This window comes from Mauremys reevesii, linkage group 8, assembly GCF_016161935.1.
Source record: "Mauremys reevesii isolate NIE-2019 linkage group 8, ASM1616193v1, whole genome shotgun sequence".
Taxonomy (NCBI): Eukaryota; Metazoa; Chordata; order Testudines; family Geoemydidae; genus Mauremys; species Mauremys reevesii.
Genome location: NC_052630.1, coordinates 81,062,615 through 81,082,992, shown reverse-complemented (window position 1 = coordinate 81,082,992; position 20,378 = coordinate 81,062,615). Strand labels below are relative to the sequence as shown.

General features: G+C 41.9%; 1 protein-coding gene across 1 annotated transcript in view; it reads right to left on the bottom strand.

The window, feature by feature from the left end:
* LOC120371126 (vitellogenin-2-like) overlaps positions 1-18,149 on the bottom strand; it is a 38,444-nt gene extending 20,295 nt beyond the window's left edge. Inside the window, exons 1-20 of the mRNA XM_039486669.1 lie at positions 18,086-18,149; positions 17,827-17,847; positions 17,482-17,633; positions 13,735-13,986; positions 13,396-13,557; positions 13,067-13,215; positions 12,155-12,305; positions 11,877-12,034; positions 11,625-11,790; positions 8,942-9,067; positions 7,603-7,821; positions 6,013-6,230; positions 5,797-5,894; positions 5,006-5,130; positions 4,350-4,451; positions 3,709-3,828; positions 3,414-3,603; positions 2,910-3,003; positions 1,784-1,969; positions 217-361 (exon numbers count right to left, since the gene is read on the bottom strand). Coding sequence (XP_039342603.1) covers positions 217-361; positions 1,784-1,969; positions 2,910-3,003; positions 3,414-3,603; positions 3,709-3,828; positions 4,350-4,451; positions 5,006-5,130; positions 5,797-5,894; positions 6,013-6,230; positions 7,603-7,821; positions 8,942-9,067; positions 11,625-11,790; positions 11,877-12,034; positions 12,155-12,305; positions 13,067-13,215; positions 13,396-13,557; positions 13,735-13,986; positions 17,482-17,633; positions 17,827-17,847; positions 18,086-18,125 — 2,874 coding nt within the window. The 5' untranslated portion in view covers positions 18,126-18,149. The remainder of the gene's footprint in view (positions 1-216; positions 362-1,783; positions 1,970-2,909; positions 3,004-3,413; positions 3,604-3,708; positions 3,829-4,349; positions 4,452-5,005; positions 5,131-5,796; positions 5,895-6,012; positions 6,231-7,602; positions 7,822-8,941; positions 9,068-11,624; positions 11,791-11,876; positions 12,035-12,154; positions 12,306-13,066; positions 13,216-13,395; positions 13,558-13,734; positions 13,987-17,481; positions 17,634-17,826; positions 17,848-18,085) is intronic.
* Between the last annotated feature and the right edge of the window lie 2,229 nt (positions 18,150-20,378).

Below are 20,378 nucleotides of genomic sequence, written 5' to 3'. Positions count from 1 at the left end.
TGAACACCTAAGTCCCATTGATTTCAACAGGAGTTATGGGTGCTCAACACTTCTGAAAATCAGATCCATTATTTATCTATCTGTTCATCTATCTATTCATTATCTATCCATCCATTTATCTACATATCCATTATCTATCCATCCATCTATCATCTATCCACCAATCCATTATCTATCCATCTATCTATATTATACAAATATAGGAGTGTTAATTACCGTCGTGGCACCATTTATTGAAGTCCTTTCTGGTGATTTAAAACGTTGCTCGGAAACATCCGATACAGCTTCTTCTGGTAGAACTGAAGATCTCTTTGCTGAAGTTATCTCTTCTACATTTCTTGAAATAGCATAAACTTTAGTCCTGTGGGAATAGGCACAATACACTACTTGTAAATGGCTCTATGATAATATACTTTATTCTGATTTTTCACAGGCCTGCTATTTTTAATCCAGAAGAGATAGAGGTGATGCTAGTTGGCAGAAGAAAGCAGTCTGAAGAAATAACAAGGGTTTTGACTGCTCTGTTTGTTGGTGGAGTCTACTCATCCCTTTCAAAAGACATTCACAACCTTGGGGTTGTTGGGGGCTCTCTGTTACTGTTGGATTCCCATGTAACCATAGTCACTCAGAGTACTTTGTTTTATCTGTGGATAATAAGGGTAATCTATGACCTCTCCTTGCCACAGATACTGCCTTTGTCATGTCCAGATTGGACAATTGCAATACACTCTAAATGGAGCTGCCATTGACGCTGCCCTTCATCTACTTAGTGAAATGCAAACTACAATTGTTCTCTATGTACTGCACTGGCTCCCCATCTGCTTCTAGTTGAAATCAGGTGTTGGTTCTATCCTGCAAAGCCCTACATGATTTGGATCTGGCTCTTTTAGAGATTGTCTCTCTCCCTAAGTCTCACCAAAACTGCTGAGATGAACTGATGTGTTTTGAGGACATTCTGTAGCTGTGATGATTTGAGGATTGGAGGTAGATCACTTTCAGTCTAGGTCCCACCTATGGAACTCCTTCTCTCAAGTGGCCCTCCAGAACTTAAATGTACTGCCCTGCTGAGTACAGTTCAAGACACATCATGTTATGAACAATGGCTCTGCAGTGGGCTATTTATGGTTAATTAGAGTTGATGCAGTATGTTGCTTAATGTGGACAGTTCCATTTAATCGGTTTCATATTTCTAGCTGCTAACAGCATGAGCGCATAACAATTATTAACTACATAAAATGTTAGAGTAGTTCAATTCTGTATGAGACAAACAAAGGACTATAAAGGGAGGGGCATTTACAAGTGCAATAATGGCAATTACTCTACAAGTTAACTTGTATTTAACCACCAGAAGTGCACTGGGCCTGATTCTGTAGTCCTTACTTAGGCAAAACCCTCAATGGCTTCATTGCTTGAGTCAGGACTTCAGGATGAGGGCCATTAAATGACAGAGGACTGAAATCACCGGTAAAGTGAAATACAAAAACATACATCCTGAACATGGTGAACAAAAGAAAATATTTAGCATTGTATAACTATCCTACTACAGCAAAGTCTTAGCAAAAAGCCATGTCTTTAACATTTTATAATAGGTAATTCACCATCAATTGTACAGAAGAGTTAAAACTAGGGTGACCAGATGGCAAATATGAAAATATCAGGACAGGGGGTAGGCGGTAACAGGAGCCCATATTAAAAAAGCCTCAAATATTGGGACTCTCCCTATAAAGTCGGGACATCTGGTCACCCTAGTTAAAAGTAAACAAAGTAAATATAACTGCTGTACCTTGCAGTCACTAGCTCAGTTTCCTGGTGGCACGGAGTTGTTTCAAACTTCAAACTTTTATCTTTCATGTTTATTTTGGCATAAAATTTCATTGGGATGTTGGCATGGAACTTGGCATGAAATTCAAGACCACTCTGAAAGTACTGTGTATTGATTCCCATCATTGCCACTGTATGCATGTATATGCTGAAAGAGAGGTAAAATACAAACATGCATAACCATATACATTGATAAATATATACTTAGAAAGCACACTTTGAAATGTAGAATTTGCTGTATAGAAATATCTTTTTTGGAAATCAGAGTTTGCTGTTATAGGAGGAAAAATGTCAATCAATCTATTGACAGATAAAGAGATATACCACATATGTGGAGGTGAGATCCATGTGACGAATTGTAGAGTCATGTGATAAATTAATTTAACATGGGCTGTTAGACCACCTCACCTGCCCTCTCCACTTCTAATCCATCACCCCAGTTCTTATTCTAATATTAGAAAATCTTGAGCTCTTTCAAACAGCTGCTATTTTTAAAAAATCAACTAGCTCCAAAAATATTTCTTCTCTCTCCCACCTCCAAAAAAATTACACTAGCCTGAGGCCCAGGATGACCATAGTTAGTGCACCCGTAGCAGCTTCTTTTCTATGTAAAATATCATGACTTTACATCTCATATCACTCATCCCTCAAGGGGCAGAAATAGAAGCTTTATGAGAAGTGGTACACTCTCAGTTTGGATCTAGCACACACTGATAGCACTGAAAGGTCTGGGATAACATGACATTTTTTAGGTATAGAAAAGATATTTTATGTCTTGTTTAGAGATATTTATATGGTTCGCTCTGAGGCCTGTACAACTGGATTAATGATGACTAAGACACCCAGCAGTGTAGGCACAAAAAACATAATTCCAGGATATTTTTTTAAATGCTCTGTAATGTATGTGGCAAGTACAGAACATGATGATGTAGTGTGGAATAAAAGGTTTAACAGCACCTATTTGGATTGACCTATATAACTTACACATGGCTTCACCCTCGTGAATAATTCAGCTACCCCAAATCCCTGCCAATAAAATTATACCATACCATCATATTTGTATACATATATATCCTAGTTTTTCTAACCTTGGGTTGATATCAGCATGAAGTTGCACATTGGCATCAAAGAACTGCAAAGGTTTAAAATTGCCGGATAAAGAGGGGGACATATTTACACCAACTGGAAGAGATTGAAAAGAATTATAGCAATGGCAAAACAATAAATTAAGGGTTTCAAATTGACAGTTTTGTTAAAATAATAATAATTAGCACTTAGGTAGCACCATTTCATCTTCAAAACACTTTACAGAATTAAGAAGGGCCCAATTTTACCCTTGTAGTGCCTACTAAAATGAATCAGGAGTTACACACCTGTATCCAAGGGCAGCATTTATACCCAGCTAATTAATTCTCACACCACATGTAACGTAATGATGTATTTCTACCTCCATATTAGAAAACTGGAACCTGAGACAAAGAAGGTAGGCGATGTGCCAAGACTACAGAGGGATTTAATGTTAGACCAGAGATTAAAACTGAAATTCCTATGTGTTGAGGTGAAACCATTAAATGATGCTTTTCCATCCTCACCGTTGGCTGCAGCATGTATCAGACCAGTACTATATAAACTGAGTTCTAGTGGCAGGCCAACACAGGTAGGGACAATGTGCCGAACTTCTCCTGCCAGTATTGCCTGTGTCCATTGTCCTGCAATGCCTCTTTGGATTTGATTGATCACGTTCTTCACTAACATGTGCCTATCTGATGATTCAGTCAGAGCCTACAAAGGGACAAAGATCCAGAAGGTTAAGTGGAGGGAGAAGAGGGGCAGGTAGGAAACTGTGAAGCCCCTCAGATAAAACAGAAAAATAGAAACAATCAATACCTTCACTGTCTGTTGAATGAGCTCCTTATTGACGTCAGCAAAGGCGAGCTCATGGCCAAATACTTTTACATAGGCTGATATGAGTGGGTTTTCAGGAGGCAGTTCCTTCCATCCCAGAAGCTAGAGAAAAAATGTTGCTTAATATATAGGACTGTATTAACAAATACTGGGTCAAATCCTGAGGATGTTACTAGGCTTGTTCAGGCAAAACTACCATTGACCTCACTGTGAATTTGCCCATGTAGCACCTGGGTAAAGACCATGGTAAACAGTGGGCTACATCCAAGAAAACGCTCATAAAGAAAAAAGTCCTATACAGCAATAATTTTTGTAAAGAAAATTGATATATTGTATTTTAACATGCACTTTAATTTTTGTATTAATTTTTACCATCATCATCATCTGTACTGGCCCCAATTAGGGAGCAAGGCACCCTTGTGCTAGGCACTGACACATATACAGTGATAAGATGGTGCCTATCCCAAAGAGCTTGCAGCGTATGGCTAGATATGTCATTTGGGGCTTACTCCTGCACTCCTCACTCACGGACGCTTCCTTGGGAGTTCTGGCCAGGTAGGAAATGCAGTAGCCGGCATTCCAGTAATATATTTCAAACAGATATGAAGAAAGAATACACATACCGTTTTCCCAAGCACCTTCAATTTTTTGTATGTGTCATATTCAGCAAAGGGGATGTTCTGTTTCCTGACAAGCTCTGTTAGGCCTTGTGACTGGAGAGCCACCTATGCAAAACAAATAAAATCAGGCAGACCAGAATATGACATGGTTAAAACAGAGAGGGGGAAGGAGGATCAAAAATTAGTCTTTACTAGGTGAAAGCCATGAGAAAACTATTAATGGTGCAAAGAGAAAATATGGAGCGCCAGATTTAACCACTGTCATGAGCAGTCGGGCTCCATTAAAGTCAATAAAATTGCATCTGAGTATCTAGTAATCGATCTGGCTCAAAGAGTAGCGGGAAATCCCTAGTATAACCTTTACACATATATATGATAGGCAGTTATGGTTCAGGTTTACAGACAGATATTCAATGAGCCTTCTGAGATTTCCTTTACTTTTGTTACATTTTATTCCATACTGAATACTTTCATAGCCTTTCTCATCAGAGTCTATAGGCCAAGAGGGCCATGGACAATTGCAATCAGACTCCCTCCCCAAGCTTTCCCTCCGCACCAGCCCCTATTCAGGGCTGTGGTGAAATGCTGCAGTCCATCCAGAAGGCTTCCATGAGAAATATTTGTATAGGTCTGATTGTTGTTCTAAATGTAATATTTACCTCAACAAAATCAGTTGCGGTATTTGCATAGTAACCTCTCAGTTTCATAATTATCGCAGATGGCAACATACTGCTTGGACTGTTCATGAGATAGACTCTTCCAATTGCACCAGCTCTATATTCCGCTATAGTAGAAATCAAAATACAGCAGAGGTTTGGTTTTCACTGTAGTGTCCAATGGCATCTTGTGCACATAAGGTATAGTCACCGTCCGTGTGTAATCATGTAAATTGCTATTTCTATAGGTTACCCAATCTTCATATGCCAGGGGGTCTCAGACTTTTGTACTGGTGACCCCTTTCATACAGCAAGCCTCTGAGTGTGACTGTGACCCCTCCCCCTTATACATTTAAAACACCTTTTTATACATTTAACACCATTATAAATGCTGGAGGCCAAGCAGGGTTTGGAGTGGAGGCTGACAGCTCACGACCCCTCATGTAATAACCTCGCGACCCCCTGAAGGGTCCCAACCCCCAGTTTGAGAACCACTGTCATAAGTAAAGTCTCTCTGAGGGGAGAATTTGGGATCATGACCATTCTGGGAGGTGAGGTGGCAGGTCTGAAGAATATTGGGTCTCTACACAAATACCTCAGTCTAGAGATCCATAGCATTCTCCTTAGAGCTTGAGACATCTGCATTTTAGTTTTTCCTACTCCAGGAATGGACAAATCCCACTGCCAATGACAGGATTTCAGTTGAAATTCATGGCATTTCATGGTTTTTCTATGGGAATTTTCTAAAAATATAGTATTAGACAAAGCAGTTCCACAGCATATCTGGTACTCACGGTAATAACCACCAACGTGAATAACCTTGCTGTAACGATAGCTCAGCCTGTCAAGTCTTGGGCTCAGTAGCTTAAGGGCAATGCTGCAAGCAGCAGATCTAAGTAAAATGGATAATAATGCTCCATAGTAACTGAATTCACTTTGCATTTATACTTAGAAAATTTTAATGGAAATCACTACTTACAATGGAAAGTTTTACTTCTCTTTTTACTTACACATTATAGAGCTGTGGGATCCTGCTTATTGCCAAAACCTTCATATGGGAATATGTGAAACTGGCGACCTGCAAACTGCTCTCCTTTAGCAGGGCATTGGCCATAGTTGTTACGAGAGGAAGAGCAGGCTTAGTTTCAAAGATGACAACACAAGCCATCATTCGAACAGTAGGAGCAAGTGAATGGTCCACAAAGATCTGGAGAAGAATTTCCCGTACCTGGAGGGAAAAAAAAAACCACATTTCCAGATCCTGATAACTTCTTAGGGTGTATTCTCCCTTTAAAAGAATGCAGTTTGCACTGGTGAGCCACCCACACATATTGAGGGGAGAATAAAACTGAAAGTATGACCGTCTTTGCAAAGTAGGCGCTGATGCACAAAGATAAGTATTGTTGGAGCACAATGAACAGAAGTGTGTGTGGGGGTGGAATTGCCATTAATAATATGCCCAGTCTTGCAGTTTAGGATGACCTAATTCCCACTGACATCAGAGGGAGTATAGTGTGTGCAATTAGGGAAGGATCAAAGTAATTTGTATTCACCATTGCTTACACTACTTGCTATCAGTGGGACTTCCGTATATATATTGTAGTCACTTAGATACCACAGTAATGAGCATGGTATAAAGGCACAGTGGATTAACACACACTCTCTCCCCCCTGTATTATTTAAAGATCACAACATACGGTACAGGAAACTATATTCTTTTTCATCTGCATTTTATAATTCTGATGAAGAATCCTAAAAAACAAGAAAGTGCCTATCCTCATTACATTTTTATAGTTTTACTTTTTAGAATGAGATCCCACAGTCCTTTTCTACTTAAAATTCCCTCTGATGTCAGTGTGAGTTTTGAGTGGACAGCAACCACATGATCAGGAATGCCTGAAATACTGATTATACACTTTTATTTGATTTTTTTATTTATCCTCACATTGATCAACTTTCAGCTTATGCATTAATCTATTATTTATGTCCAGCCATATACATGTGGAGAGCTAAGAGCAGATCCTCAGCTGTATAAATTGCTATAGATAGGCCCATTGGTGTCAGTGGGCCCATGCAACTTTACACCAGCTGGGAATCTGCCCCTAGTGCATTTCCTAGCAGTGCTAGAGACAAAACAATCAACAAACCTGGTCATGAGCCACGTTAAAATGATTTAACAATATTTTACTCCTTCTGAATTAAAATAAGGCCATTTCTTGTCTTAATTTTAAAGTCTCATATAGCCACAAAATAGTGTATCGGTCGCAAATTATTTTGGGCTCAAACTTCCTTCCACTGCAGTCAAGGGCCAAACTCTTCTTGATTTCAATAAGACCAAGGTCAGAGGGAGCAGTCTTTAATTGTGTACATAAACAGCATTACAGGTCTAGGAAGTACAACATTAAACAATGCAAACCAGATCCTCAGTTGGGGTAAATGAGTGTAGTTCCACTGAAGTCAATGGAGCTATGCTGAGCATCTGGCCTTGGATATCAGATATTATATACTGACTTCACAAACAGTGTGTCACTGACTTGACCTGCATTATATCCTGTATTCTTTATGTCTGATGAGTTTGTTTAAACAATAGTTTCACTTACTTTTGCAGGGTCTTTCCTGGCTATTTTTCTCAAGGCCAAAACAGCATCAATATAAATTCTAACTGGAAAAGCCATTGCGGCAGGTGAAAACATTGGCAAGAACTTCAGGATGCGCTTGATACTGGCTGGTTCTCCTGCATTGCCAATGGCTTTCAGAGCCAAGGCCATGTCATCTTCATGGTTCTTGCTGATTGCCTCAGCTGCAAGGTCATGGAGGGGCTGCAAACAAAGCAAGAATGTGTAGCTTTGTTAATTCAGATAATAATCCTGCATGTACATTCTGCCATCCTTGCCCACAGGGAATAAAAAGCCTTTTGCTCCAAGACTTTCCTCTCTTCTTTGAGCTGAACCTTGCACATTTCACTCTCAGGCTCTTATTACCATAGTGCCAAATACAGAAAACAGCAAGTAGCACTCACTGACTAGTGTAACTTTCCCTGCGTTATAGCTGGGCCAGGTTCATCCCTGTTCACCCACCCAGGGAGTTGCAGATTGCACCTCCCCACACCAGCCTGGCCCCTGAGCCCTGGGGGAATTCAAAGAAAGGGTGTCTCTCTCAGTGATTCTATTGCAGCTTCCAGAGCCCCATAAAACAGGCACCAAATTCAGTATTGACAACACCCCTGGCAATCTCCATTAGAGTCCATTAGGCACAGCTAAATGTGTTCCCCTATATTCTCATAACTTCATCTGAATGTTTTCTGCTTCCCAGATTCATTGGGTAGGATTGACCCCTATGACAAGGACAGATTACTTCTGTACAGGCTTTCCTGTGTTTAGCCCTTTTGTGCTGGTTTTCAAGGGTTAAACACATTCTGATGTCAACAGACCATCTCTGGTACTTATGAATATAGGAATAGACCTCCATAGTCAGAAGACAATGATCAGGGAAGATCTGGGGACAGTGTACAGTCATGAAGTTGGTCATTTTAGGAGCATGACTTGGGTTATGTCTGGAGCTTCATTTATAGTGGCATTGAGGAGTAATGGTAACAATGTAAAGTAGCATGTACTATATCTAGGAACATATACCATAGTACTCTTATTATAATCCTACAAGTTGCCATTCATTGTAAATTCAATTTCAACTTGTTTAGAGGATCCATTTTCCTTATGGACTATCACTGCTTGCATTCAAAATTCTGAACAGTTAAGGTTTTTCAAAAAGCTTCCACTCACCTTCTAATTTTGTTTGTGATTTTGCAGTTGATCACAACTGCAAATGATGGAATTTAAACCTCTATTGTCCTGATTTACACACAACTAGGTGAGAACTACACTAGAGGCAGTTTCTGAAATTTCTTCAGGTATTACAAAATCTGAAATAACACCCACTCACCTGAAGAATTTTATTAGGACAAGATGATGACACAGAACAATATCTGTTTATCATGGAACCATATGCCAGGTAAGCAAGCTTGCGAAGCATAAGAGCTCTCTGAATTCGGAAGCTGGTCACTAGATCCTGCAGAAGTAAGAAGCAGCACATCTTAATATTGGTATCCATAAAAATCATATTTAGTTGAATGTTCACCTTACCTATTAGAACAAACCAGAAACTATCTTGGATTTTCCTAGGTATTTTCAGTAAAAAGAAATCAGACTTGTAACAATTTCAGACATATGACCAAGATGTGACGTTGCTGTGATATTTCTGACGGTAACTAATTTTTCTCACATATTAATGATCAGAGTGGGTCTAAACTATCCACATTTCTATTTTTGGCAGGAAAAAAATGATAAAAATGTTCATAGATTTTTTGGGGGGATTTGACCAGCTATCATCAAATATCCAAGGTGTTTAAACATTTTCAATGATTGAAAAATTTCATCAAAATATCAAGATTTTTCTAATTACCCATAACTTTACAGTGAACTGCTTTAAAGAGGAAATATGTCATATCCACCACATATCATTGTGTAAATTCACTAATAAAAGTGGAGTGTGCCTATTAGTAGACAGAGGACCCACCACATGGACACTACACCACATGCCAATATCCTGGACACCACAATCAGCTTCAACAATGGAACCCTATAGACAACTATATACAAGAAACCCACGGATCATCACACCTACATTCACAGATCCAGTAACCATCCCAAACACACCAAGAAATCTGTTATCTACAACCAGGGACTCAGATACCACAGAATATGCTCTAAGGGGAAAGTCCAGGATGTACACCTTAACACACGTAAAAGTGCCTTCACCAAACAAGGACACTCCCCCAGAGAAGTAGATCACATCATGGAACAGGCCACCCAAATACACTGAGAGAATCTGCTTCAATACAGAAAAAACACCTGCTTTGATGGTGCACACCTAGTTGTTTCCTGCCACCCTGTACTGGGGCTCATGCAGGGTATCATTCAACAATTACAATCCAGACTTGATGGGGACCACATTTGGAAGGAAATCTTTCCTAGGCCCCTTCTTCTAGCCTTCAAACAACTGTCTGTCAAAAACTTCCCAGCCTCTCCAAGCTCATCATCAGAAGCAAGCTCCAAATATCATGGAAGGAAGGTACCTCAGGAGGTCATCTAGTCCAACCCCCTGCTCAAAGCAGGACCAATCCCCAGGCAGATCTTTACCCCAGTTCCCTAAATGGCCCCCTCAAGGATTGAACTCACAACTCTGGGTTTAGCAGGCTGATGCTCAAACCACTGAGCTATCTCTCCCCCACTCCCCCCAAAAAAGAAATTTTCCAGATACACATACCTATCCCCAGCCTCTCTCCTACCAACTAAAGCGGCACCAGACCCTGCCATAACAGATGCAAAGCCTGCAGATGTATCTCCACTGCTAAAATGATTAAAAAAACCACAACACATCTTTCAAAATCAATGGGTCTTACACATGCCTGTCACAACATGTGGTGTATCTCATCCAATGCACTAAATGCCCCAGTACAACTATGTGGGTGAAACTAGACAATCACTACATGAACTCAAACAGAAAAATGTTTAAAGATAAAAACATCATATCAGGCATGGGTGAACATTTTTCACAAAATGATCACTCCATATCTGACCCCTCAGTTCTCGTCCTCAAAGGAAACCTGCACAACACCTTCAAAAGACAAGCCTGGGAGCTTAAATTCATAATGTTGCTAGACACTGGTTATCATAAAGAAACTGGATTTATGGCTTATTGCAACAATCTGTAACCCTCTACCCTCCCGCTTTTCTATCCTATGGCTGCAGTGATGTTAACTGGACACTTTACTTTGAATGGTAAACAATCTGTTCCATCCTGTGTTTAGCACGACAATAAGGGCAGATCTACACTGCAACATTACTTTGGTATAACTACATCTCTTAGGGTATGTCTACACTACCCGCCAGATCGACCTATTGGGGATCGATTTATCGTGTCTAGTGTAGACGCGATAAAATCGATCCCTGATCACTCTGCCATCGACTCCAGAACTCCACCACGGCGAGAGGCGGAAGCAGAGTTGATGGGGTAGCGGCAGCGGTCAACTCACCGCCGTCCTCACGGCCAGGTAAATCGACCTAAGATACGCCGACTTCAGCTACGCTATTTGCTATTTGCGTAGCTGAAGTTGGTGTACCTGAGGTCGACCCCCCCGCCCCAGTGTAGACCTAGCCTCAGGGATGTGAAAAATCCCCACTCCTGAGTGATGTAGTTATACCAGCCTAAGTGCCATCATAGACAGTTCCATGTCGGCGGGGGGGCTTTTCCTGCCGACATAGCTACCACCTCTCATGGAGCATTAACTACGCCGACAGGAGAGCTCTCTCCCATCAGCACAGAGCGTCTTCATTAAAGCACTACAGCTGCACTGATGCAGCATTTTAAGTGTAGACTTGCCCTGAGTACCTGTCCTACACCTGAAGAGCAGCTCTGTGTAGTTCGAAAGCTTGTCTCTTTCACCAACAGGAGATAGTCCAGTAAAATATATTAACCCCCCCCCCACACACACACACACCTTGTCTCTCTAGTAGAAGAATTACAAGACAACAGAATGAGGAATGATCCTATGTATTGTACTCACTGCTACAGCTTGTAAAGTGTGGTCATCAGCTTTGGATAAATGGAAGGCGAGAGCAATAGTCAGAGCTGATTCCAAATAGCTGAGGTCCTCATTATGAATTTTTTGCTTAAGGAACATGAATGTCTCAGTAGTTCCTGCTGCACAGATTACGCTCAATAACCAGCGCCTGTAAGCAAGAAGAGGCATCTATTATTTTCATTGTCAGAATTTCTCTGTTCAGAAATGTTGATTGAGAGTGATACAGTCAATTACCTATATTGAGGTTTATCAGCACATTGTTTCCAAAGAGACTCAAGGTTTTCAGGCGTTGCTACACGACAAAGCTGGATAAGTTCTAAGAATTTGGCTGGAGCTTCTCTATTGTACCCTTGTTGATTATGCTGAATTAATTGTTGCAGTATTTCTACTATCTGATACAAAAACAGAAGGCAGAAGGGATTACAAGATATCTTAGGTGTCTGAAATAATTTGCTGATCTTCCACTAGCTTTATAAATAATGAAAGAGCCTAAAATATTAAGCATCTTATACCTGTGATTCGGGATTTTTCATCTTTATTAGATGAATTGGCATCTGGAGTAGTTCTTTTGCAAAATCATAACGAAGACTTCCATAGTTTTGCAACTGAATTTCTGATGTGCTTTCTTGACTGTTTCTAATATCATTCAAAGTAAGTTCTTGCCTGCAAGGAAAAGAGTGAAATGTAGTAACATTTTACTTTGGGTGCTCCATTTGTCTAAGCTAAATCCAGTGGATATTATAGCTGAATGAAAGACTCCCAACAATAAGTTCACATTGTCTGCAAATGGATCACAAAATTCTCAGATTTATTCAGTATTCAAAATCATTGAAATTTCTTGAGGGTATCATTTTACATTTGCAGATTGCTCACAGACTGTTCAGTAAGAATATTAACAAGTCACTCCATGTTGGTTATTTCTATAAGCCATCAGGGTGTTGGGGGGCTTAACTGAAGTTTGTAAACACATGGAGATCTCTGGCTAAAAATATCAAGTGTACAATATGAGCATGTATGAAACTTGCAACAACATGAACATTTTTACAGTAAAAAGTTTAGATGTAAATCTCACAGCTTCTCTATCATTTTAACAAAGCAAACTGAGGAGACATTAGTATTAACAGCATCTTATTGATATTTACATTTCTCAGATATTTCAGTTTATTTACCTATGGCATGTACTCTATGCAAAAGTGAAATGCCACATACAGCAATTTGGGCTGCATTAATTACATAGAAGAAACTTAGATACAGGCAGAGACACGTGGGGCCAGATCATTCCTCTGAATGCCAAAAACTAACAAAAGAACCATCCAGTTGCAGCATTTTTTGTTTTATCCCCAAAATCTTGGTGAATGTATTTTAAATATATTCTCCCAGTTCTGATTGTTATACTCATTTACAGTGTAACAGCTGAAGCCTACCTTGCTTCCATGACAGCAACACCAGCAGGTTCACTGAAAGGGGAGATCTGATAGACCTGCTGGGACACAGCTTGTGTGATCAGGGTGCCAGCATCTGTGTATTTCATTTTGTAGGTGAATGCAGCTGTTCCTTTTATGATCTTTTCTTTCTAAAAGGGCAAAGACCTCACATAGTAAATGAGAACAGACCATTGTTTAACTCCAGATTTATTATGAATGGGCCAAATTCACCATTGAAATGAGTATACTTCATCTCTGTTTAAATCAGTTCAGTGATATGTGTATACGGCTGCAGTTAATTGGGCATTCTATGTTTATATGTTCCATACCAGTGGGCAGGTAGCACAAGGGCGGATGTAAGCCATTCCAATGTTCTTCACCACTTTATCCTGGCAGTTGTTGAAGTCTTTGGTTTTGAATACTGTGACTCGGTTACTCTTCTTGTCTTCCTGGATAATGTATTTTGTATGGCAGACACCTTCAATCCCAGCCTATAGAGATTGATAGAGTTTAATTGCATTTCTCATTTGAAACAGGCTTCAATTCCAGGACAAGGAGCAGGTGAACAAGTAACCTTCCTGGAAACTGTATCTGAACCAAAATAATTTTATAATAAAAAATGAATGTTTGTTCTTATGGCAAAGTAGAATTAGAAAGGAAAAACAAACCTCTTGCAAGTCATATGTATTCTGTGACTTTTTGACAGTTATCTGCAACAGGTTCAGAATCCCTCTCACTAGGTTAACACATGTGACAGGAGTATCTTTGGGGGCATAAATGTTCCCAAACTGCCCTCTGTTGTATTCAAACTTAAAGAGTTGGGTGAGGCATGATGCAATTGTCTGGATGAGTTTGGAAGATTGAGTGAATGGATCCCTGGGCCAGATTCCATTGTATTCGTCCAACTGTGGAGATAGGATCTGAGAACAAAATACAGAAAACACACTTGTCAAAATTTTTGTTAGTTAAAAATATTTCCCCAAGAGAAGAATCTGAGCTCCATCACAAAGCCACTTGTCCAAACATTGCATAAAATTATCTCCTTTCCTTTCCTGTACTTGGGTCTGGGATGAGGCTGTAAAGACACAATTTCCACAAAGGATTTCTGACTACCCAAAGTTCTGACGGAGAATAAAACAAATCATGCAACCTTCATTAGCCCCACAAACCTGGTAGTGCCATCTGAACGTTCAAGTGGAGAGTGAAAACCCTGATTACACAGACTATCTGCGGGGGCGGGAAATACCTTCCTTATCCCCAAAGCTTCAGTCAGCTTTCACACAAAGTGTTCTGGGAAGCACAGCCGAAACACTGCTTATGTGTGCCTCCATATACACATGTTTAGAATTATGGCTGCTGGCCACTGCTGCACAAAAACATCATTGGTTAGGAGAATGAGAGGACCATTGTTTTTAATAGGGGAGGAGGAAGGATCTCTCTCCTACCAGCACAGATATTATGCCCTTCCCTCTGGGGGTGTGAACCAATTATAGTGCTAGCAGCCTATAAAAGGTGTTTAATTTTACAAGTACTTACTTGTAATCTAGAGACATGGAGGAAAGGGGGCTGTAAAAACAGGACATCCCCTATATATAATTCTAATTTTATTCTAAGCCTTGATTAGTGACTGCTGATAAGTGTGGACTGCCCCTTTGTCATTTTAACCTACTTCAGTATTCTGCAATTCAGAATCCCTGCACGTTGCCCTCAGTGACGTAAAGACAGGGCTACAGAAACAATAGACATTTAGGGTCAATTTTTGGTTTCTTTTACACCAGTGAAACTCATAGAGTTCAGCTGGGTGTCTCCAGTATAACTGTGATCAGAATTTAGCAAAGTGAATACATATTTCTAACGGATATTATATTGTTTCCATTCAGATCTTTCATTGTGTTATCATTATCCTATCGTACAGTGAGGTATATAACAAATTATGTTGGTGTGGCACAAATCCATTTGTTACAGTAAATGTAACAAAGAAAAATAGCTTCTGGACCAAATTCTGGCAGTGTGTGTGTGTGTGTGTGTATATTTCCCCACATTGGTCTCTTATTTCCATTTGCTTAGATGCTTAGACCCCTTTTTTCTTGCCATGTTTTAAACTGTTGAATGCATTTTTCCTAATGAATAGGAACACTCCTAGAGCTGGGATATTATTGTTGTAATTCTCCAGTTCCGAATAAAAAATAAGCTAAACAATATTGAAAAAACAGATCGTGGAAACAGGAAACAACACCAGGTGTGACATTTTATCTACAGCATTCAGCTTTTCTCAAGCTATGGAAAAAATATGACAAAATGGAGTAATTTCATTCTTGAATTTTTATTAACTTTTTAAAACATGTTTGTCTGATAAAGCATTTGCAAGGACAGTTGTTTTAACAAATGCCTCTGGTATTTTTCAAGCATTCAGGGTAATTATGTGAATACAGCCTTCAAGCAAATTATGTAACTTTGTTTTGAAAAGCATCTATAGATCTGGTGCCTGCTCCTGCTTCCATTAAAATCAATGGGGATTTTGCTTTGACTTCTATGGTAGTAGGATCTACCCCATATCTGTAATTTTCCATAAGTAATCTGAGTTCTTCAAAACTTTTTGGGCGCTTACTGCTGTGGAGTGCTGAGTGCTCTGAACTCCTCAGCTTCCAGCAAAACCATCAGGAGATGGGCATTCAGCAACTTACAGGATCACATATGAGGCCAATTCTTAGGTCTGGCTAGGTACAAAACCCTGGACTGTGGCAAAGAAGACTTTATACCACCTTCACCACCACATCCTGGGGCCACCCAGAGACCAGTCAGTTCCTATCACAACTAAGAGCAGCTTTAGTGCTGCTCTAATTTGAAACAGTCTGCAATAGCCAGTGATGAGCTGCCAAAATATTAACAACAGGTTCCCTCCTCCTCATCCCATGAGGGGGTCATGGCTGCCCACCCCACCCCCTGGGACTCCTGCCCCATCCAACCCCCCACGTTCCTTGACGCCCCCCCCAGGACCCCTGCCCCCTCCCCCCACCTTCCCTGTACCCTGACTGCCCCCTGCTGCCCCATCCAACCCCTCCGCTCATTCCTGATGGCCCCCCGGGACTCCTGCCCCATCCAACCACCCCTTCTCCCTGTCCCCTGACTGTCCCTGGAATCCCTGCCCCTGACTGCCCCCCGCCACTCCATCCAACCCCTGCTCCTTCCTGACTGCCCCCCCAGGACCCTTGCCCCCATTCACTCCCCGTGTTCCCTGCCCTCTGATCGCCCCACCCCTATCCACCCCCCCAACTCCCCTGCCCTCTTCCAACACACCCTCCCTGCTCCCTGCCCCCTTACCGCACTGCTTGGAGCTGCTCAGCTGGGACCGGGGCTGGAGCCGGGGAGCCTGAGCCGAGCCAGGCTGGAGCTGCTTGTCCGAGGCTGGGGCTGGGGTGGAGCTGTTCTGCCGGGGCCGGTGCCATGGGGCCCGAGCTGAGCCGAGCTGGGCCAGAGCTGCAACCGCGGGGCTGGGACCAGCACCAGCGCCGCGTGGGCCAGGCCAGGCCCAGCACTGGCACCGCGGGGGCCGGGCCAGAGCCACAGGGCTGGGACCAGCACCGGCCCCACGGGGGCCGGGCCGGAACCGCGGGGCCAAAGCTGGGGGTGCTCGGCTGGGGACAGGACAGGACAGGGGCTGGGGGCGCTCGGCCGGGGGTGCCAGGCTGGAGGGAGCCGCTCGACCGGGACCAGGAGCTGGGCTGGAGGGAGGCAATGAGCCGGCCGCACCTCTGCTCCCCCCGCACCCCAGCTTACCTGCGTGCCTGCTGCTTGTTTCAGGCTTCCCCTGAACATCTGATTCCCAGGAAGCAGGGGATGGGGAGGAGAAGGGAGGGAGCATTCAGGAGAGGAGGGGGAAGTGAGCTCGGGCCGGGGCAGAGTGCCGGAGCTTTTGTTAATAAAGCCCTTATAGAACCGGTTGTCCTGGAACAACCGATTCTAAAAGGTCTTCTAAATTTAACAACCGGTTCCTGAGAACTGGTGTGAACCAGCTCCAGCTCACCACTGGCAATAGCTCTGCACTGTGGTAGCCAAAGACAGCAGCAGCACTACAACACTCAGTCATGCCCTCTTTCCCCAGCCACCTCCTTAGCTGAGCACCTGCACTTGTAACTGAGAGGGGGGGGAGTATACAGCTGAACCACTGACTCTGCACTACCTGGGGATTCCCCCATGCTGGGGGAAATCCTTAACTGACTGATTACACCAGCTTTACAGGCCCTTTGTATGTGGTCATATCAGAGCCAAGAACAGGGTCCTAGGATTCTAATTGTTCTCTGGCTGCCAGTCCATTACATAGGCCTGGATGTATTACTAGAACTTCCATTACTATTTAATGCATCTTCCTTTGTTTGCTTGCTTGCTTGCTTTCCTTCATATACATTGTCATTTACCTTCAGCATGTGATAGTTGTGTGACAATCCACTGATCTCTACTTTGCTTGTCAGCCTCAGCCCAGCTCTTGTCAATCCTTCCTCTTGCAGACCATGCAGAATGAGGCCTTCATAGCTGTACAAATAGCTCTTGCTGTTACTAAAACCAGGTTCTAATAAAACAAAAGTAGTTGAAATATCTACTTGTGCTAACATTTTTGTGACATTATAGTTCATCATCATCATCACAACAAAAAGTCACATGTCCGATTCTACCACCAGAAAAGAGGAGATGTCAGTGGGAGATGTACCAGTATATATGATGGCAGAGTTAGGTTCATTAATTAAAATGAGCAGTAGACTTACCAATGTCATATTTCTGACTCCCTGTGGGGAAAAAAAAATCAAATGGATATGTGAGGCACTGAGAACAACTATTTTGACTTCACATTTAATATACTGACTTATCCATAAAACTCCAATAAAGCTTGTGACTAGGGCTTTAAAAAGTGCCTAAGGGAGTTCAGCTCCATCTCTCATAAATGTCAACGAGATTTGGGTGCCTAATCTCTTCAGGCCCCCTCTGCACATCCCAGCCAAGTATTATTGGAAGAAAGGAACTTACCCACAAAAGTGAACACCAGTGCCACTATGATTCTCCTCATGATAAAGGTGAAAGAAGCTCTCAGGGGAACATGCAGCTTTTATAGAAGAAGAATTATTAACCGGTGGGCACTGCTGGGGTGAATTTTGTTGCGTTATCAACTTTTTATCAAGTTACTCAAACATTTTTTTTTCTGATGCTGTTGACTTTTAATTCTGAACTGAAGGTATCGTTGGCATATTCCCACTTTCCTCATTCCACCTGAGCCATTTATACCTTTTGAAAATAACTTTCAAAACAGGGTTGTTGGTTTTTTAAAGCAGCATTTTAAAACCAAATATTTAATTCATAAAGAAAATTGTTGATGATCCTTATTTTCTGGGTTTCTAGTGCTGTAATGTTTGTGAAAACTTTGTCCTGGTTATTCTGACCTGACATAAGGCACAAAAGCTTATCTAACTGATAATGGCTCAGAAGAATTGTGCAAAAACACCAGACCAGCAGAGTGTCACAAGGTTGTCACTACCTGAGTAACCATACAAAAAAGTTTCATTTTATGTACTATTTGTGCATATACTAAAGTAACATAGCAATATTAAACTTGCCTAATCATTACAATGGCTATGACTGGAAAAAAAGATAATTAACTTTTTTTGTCGCTATTTTCTATGAGAAAGAGGCGTTAATAACGTAGGGTATCGCTATACTGTATTGTAAACCTGGGATGCAGGTTTCAGCCCAGACCCCACATTGGCCTAACACAAAATCTTTCTGGCTTGGGTTAGTAAACACTCAGGACCCAGGTCCAAGCCAGCCAAGAGAAATACGGGGCCCTGGAAGTCACGTTCACTGGAGGCCTCACCCCCCCCCCTCCCATTTCACTTTATTTACACAGAAGTTACAGACTTGGCGGTGGTGGTGGGGGGGGGGGCAGCACCTGAGTTTGGGGCCCCAGTACAATTACCCTCTCTTTCCCTTCATCTCATCAGCCCTGCCCCACAGACCCCCTCACACCCCAGGGACGGGTCCAAGCCCGAGTCCCACTGTGACTCAGGTCCAAGCCTTAACATGTTGCAGTGTGGATGCAGCCCTGAGTCAGGAGGGCTGTGTAGTGCAGTATGGCTGCATTACCACAATTGTGAGACCCCCAGGGCCAACAGCTATAAATCCAAGCTTACAATGCAGTGTGGACACACAGGCACAGGCTTGGCAACATCAAGTCCACAAGTGCAGAGCCCACAGACCAGGGTTTATAATGCAGTGTAGACAAATCCAGAGGTCAGACTGTTTCTCTCCACTCATGTGGGCAGGTTGAACTGGGTTGCAGAGTAAGGGAAGTATGCAGGGGAACAGTTTTATCCCAGCAGGAATATTGCTGGATCATACAGAAGTTGATCTGATGGGTGACTTATTAATATTTGAATGTCTGATGCTAAGCACGCTGCCAGAATTATTACGTCAGTGGGATTACTTGTGTGAGTATGGGGAGCAAGCATTGAGCCATAAGCAAGAGGGCTGTAATTTTCAAATTTCAAGTGTCTCTCCCTTTTGTTTTCAGGAAAAGTGCCTAGATTTAATTTATTATTCTTTGCAAATCCAAAAGACAGTTTATTGCAATATGGCGCGATAATTCACTGGATTTTACATAAATTGAGCTGTCAAGCTTAGCCAAGTCAGGTGATTTAGTTTTGCTACATTACGTTTTTTTTGGTCCCGATGTAATTTCTAATATAATTGAATGGTGGGGATTATTTTTAATTCTTCAAATTTTCTCTTTTTTATAAGGTCTGAGAAAAATGTAGATGTTCCTCCTTGATCAGCGGTTTCTTATGATTCTTAATGATAGCATTAAGCCCAAATCTGTTTTCCCGCTTCCTAGTAAATACTTGATTAGAAAAAGTAGTATTTCACTCTATACGAAGAGCAAGAGAGAAACCAGCCTTATCTTTCAGACCTCAGCGGGTAGTGTTCATTGTATTGGGGAGCGATTTATCGCATCTCGTCTGGACCCGATAAATCGATCAGCTAATCGACGCCTGTACGCCACCTCGGCAGGAGGAGTAAGCGGAGTCGACAGGGGAGCCGTGGCAGTTGACTTGCTGCCGTGAGGACGGCCAGGTAAGTCGAACTAAGATACTTAGACTTCAGCTATGCGATTAGCATAGCTGAAGTTGCATAGCTTAGTTCTAACCCCCGGCCCCTCTAGTGTAGCCCAGGCCTAAGAGTATTTGTATCTGAACTGAATAGATTTGAAAGGTGTAATTCATCCTAGATTCATAGACTTTAAAGCCAGCAGGGACCATCATGATCATCT